Source organism: Lagenorhynchus albirostris, chromosome 10, assembly GCF_949774975.1.
Source record: "Lagenorhynchus albirostris chromosome 10, mLagAlb1.1, whole genome shotgun sequence".
Lineage (NCBI taxonomy): Eukaryota > Metazoa > Chordata > Mammalia > Artiodactyla > Delphinidae > Lagenorhynchus > Lagenorhynchus albirostris.
In genome coordinates, this window is record NC_083104.1 from 24,789,560 (window position 1) to 24,792,640 (window position 3,081).

Below are 3,081 nucleotides of genomic sequence, written 5' to 3' on the forward strand. Positions count from 1 at the left end.
CTTTATATAGTTGGTGTCTTTGTGTGGCTCACTGCCCTTAAACAATTATTTGTGTGTGCGTGGGGGGGGGTGGGACTTCCTGATGACCAGAGAACTATTTTAAGTTAAAACCATGGCATATATTTTTTTGATCACTTAGGTGTTGCAAAATTGGGACTGTAGACCCTCAAGAGAGCTTATCCATGGTTTACACCCTCTCAAGGACAATTCTCTTTGTTTTCTCCTTCCTTTCTTTTCTCCTGCTCTGCTTAGCACCAAGGTACTTCTCCCAAAAAACTACTGGGGTGGAAGGAATGGGATGGAAATACTGATGGTTGATCCTTTCTGTGATGCTGTAGCCCTTTAAAATCTCAGCTTACTGCATAAATGCGAGATGGTTTACCAGACGCACAACACTGAATGGGCCCCATGCTTTAACTTTTGTTTCCCTCGTGCCACAAGGCCTTCAAAAACACAGCTCCGTTTCTTCCAGATTGGCAAATGCCTTCAGAGGTAAAGCAATCCATAAATTTTCCATTTACCTTTCTAATTTTAATACTTACTTGGTATTTCCTTTCTATTTTGTCAGCTCTTTGATGCTGTTACAGGGTTACAAATGTTTAATTCAGCAGTTTTAGCTGTTTCAGTGGGAGAGCTAGTCCAAATAACCTGGTCTGTCATTGTCACCTCATCAGGCTTTTAAAGAATCGTCTTTAAACATCTTTAATAACTTTTTTCCTTTTATAATCAGGAAAAAAACCCTAAGAAATTCAGGAATTTTTCTTTCCTTTTGTCTGACTTATGTTCTATTCTTTTCTGTTTTTGTTTTTAATTTTGAGATTATTTCTAACTCTCTGGGATTCTTTTTTTTTTTTTTTTCCAATGGTACCATCAGTTTCAGAGTGCTAAGGGAAATGGAGTGAGCATATGGTAACTACTGCAATGAAATTTGGTCCTTTACTCATGTCTCTACCAGATGTGGGATTGCATACATAATCACCATTTCTTTATAAAGTCGACCAACTTGGCTAATTTCCTTAATTTATTTAGTATGTTTCCATAAAGAAAGTGATCTGAGCTGAATTAATCTGGTAGAAAAACCAGAGTTATCCATGAAGAGGTAAATTGCGGGGGGTTGGCGGGGAGAGTATGAACCACCCGCTTACTTAATATGATTGCAATTCCAGATTGCATGGATTTTGCAGGTCTTACAACAAACTTCCTTCACTTTAGGTTTTCATTAACCTTTAGCTGTTTTTTTTTTTTCATGCTTCATGAAACACACTTAGGACCTCTGTATTGCTATTATGGGAATGTGACGTAAGATGTGTCATCCTCTGTTTTTTCATATCATGACTTCCCTCCCTCTCTATTATAAATGTCTTTTTTTCTTTCTTTTTTAAAAACATTCTCTGTGGTTCTATTTAGACTTCTCATGTTTATTTCTCATCTGACACATACTCAATTTACTTTTCTAAATGGAGATAATTTCACTTTCATTTTCTCATTATTTGAGTAATACATCCCTGTAAAAATGCAGAAAACCAAAGCTCTATTTTTTTTTTCTGGAAAAAGCTTTATTGTTTCCATTTGGTCCACATCTTGGGACAGGGCTCCAGGGTGGTTAAAAAGCTGCCTAGTGGCTGCAGAGCGGGGCTCCTCAAAGCCTGCTGGGCTCCGGAGGCTCCTGGTGGTTCTGGAAGGTGAGCCTCTCAAAGAGATATTCGTCCAGCCCAGCCTGGGGGCCAGCCGGCCTGCGGAGGTTAGTCACGTGGTCGCCCATCTTCTTGATGAGTTTCACCTGCTTCTCCCGGAAGCGGCTCTCCCGGAAGCGGCTCTCCCGGAAGTCACAGAGGCGGGGGTATGCGGGGGCACAGCCCAGGGCAGGCAGGTTCTCAAGGGTCTGTTTCAGGTTCTTCTCCGCTAGCACGGCGGCTCCGACAGCGTCTTGGGTTTTACCCCACTCGTATTGGCGAGGCTTCTGCTCCTCCTGGAAGAGAGGGCGGCCGCCGCACTGGTTTTGCATTTTCAAAACGCTCGGCGCCCTCGTGCTTCTCCTCGGCCAATTCCCGGAAAAGCGGCCCACGCTCTCCAGAGCAACATCGTCGAAATAGAAGCTCAGATCGAGGTAGGTGTAGGAGGCTTGCAGATGCATGTTGGCCAGGTGTTGGCCTCCACCTCGATGGAGTAATTCTGAGGAATCCGGGAGCTCGTGGTTGATCGGTAATGAGGAGTTAAGCTCCAAAAAATGGTGTTGGCTGTTCCCTGTGACCGAGGATAGCGGAGTGGCTGATTCCAAAGGCTGTGACTGGAAAAAAGGTTGGAGTGTGGTGGGAGGCAGGAGCAAGGGGTGTCCCTGGGTCTGTTCTGTCCAAACGCTGTTGAAGCAAAAGACAGATCCGCGGGACCTCGGAGCACACTGTCCAAAGCCCTTCTTTAACAGCACTTCCCAGAGGGAATTTCACTGGCCCTTTATTAAGGGTTTTTGGTAAATATAATTACAAATTTCTCTTTCCCTCTCTCTATACACGTATCTAAAGTTGTGTGTATAATATGCACATGTATTTATGTATATGAAGTATGTATGTGTACGTGCATACACACGTATGCATTTATAAAAATGCAATCATATAACTATAAGAAGGTGTGAGCAAAACAAAACTGTTCTTTACTAATAATACACAGCCACGTCTATCTCTTTAAGAGGTGGCAACATTTCTTTCTGGATCAGATAACCTTTTGCTTAGCAAAATCCATTCATAGGCTATTTGTCAACAAAACGGTGGTCTCTGTACAAGTCCTGAAGGTAGAAAATTGAAACAAAGAGAATTAAATTCCACTCATTAAAAAAAAAAAAGAATGTGAGAGCTCTGAGGAGCCACTGTGGAAAGAGGCACAGGGGCTCTGGAGGAAAGAGAGCTAGCTAGCAAATTAGCTAGAGACAAACTAAGAGCCAGTGGCAGTTACAGAGGGATTTAAAAAAATGATGGCTGAAATCCAATCCTTCGTGAATGTCACTACAAAAATGTTGTGAATGCCGCCTTCCCTGCCTCTGCCCCATCACTCTTTTCTAAACCATCTATAGAGGAGTTCATATACTAT

At 42.6% G+C, this 3,081-nt stretch overlaps 1 protein-coding gene across 1 annotated transcript; it reads right to left on the reverse strand.

Annotated features, from left to right (window-relative positions):
* Nucleotides 1–1,639: 1,639 nt before the first annotated feature.
* On the reverse strand, nucleotides 1,640–2,134 carry LOC132527754 (ferritin light chain-like). Its single transcript, XM_060163766.1, has one exon. It carries the CDS (start codon nucleotides 2,132–2,134, stop codon nucleotides 1,640–1,642), a length of 495 nt encoding a protein of 164 aa, XP_060019749.1.
* Between the last annotated feature and the right edge of the window lie 947 nt (nucleotides 2,135–3,081).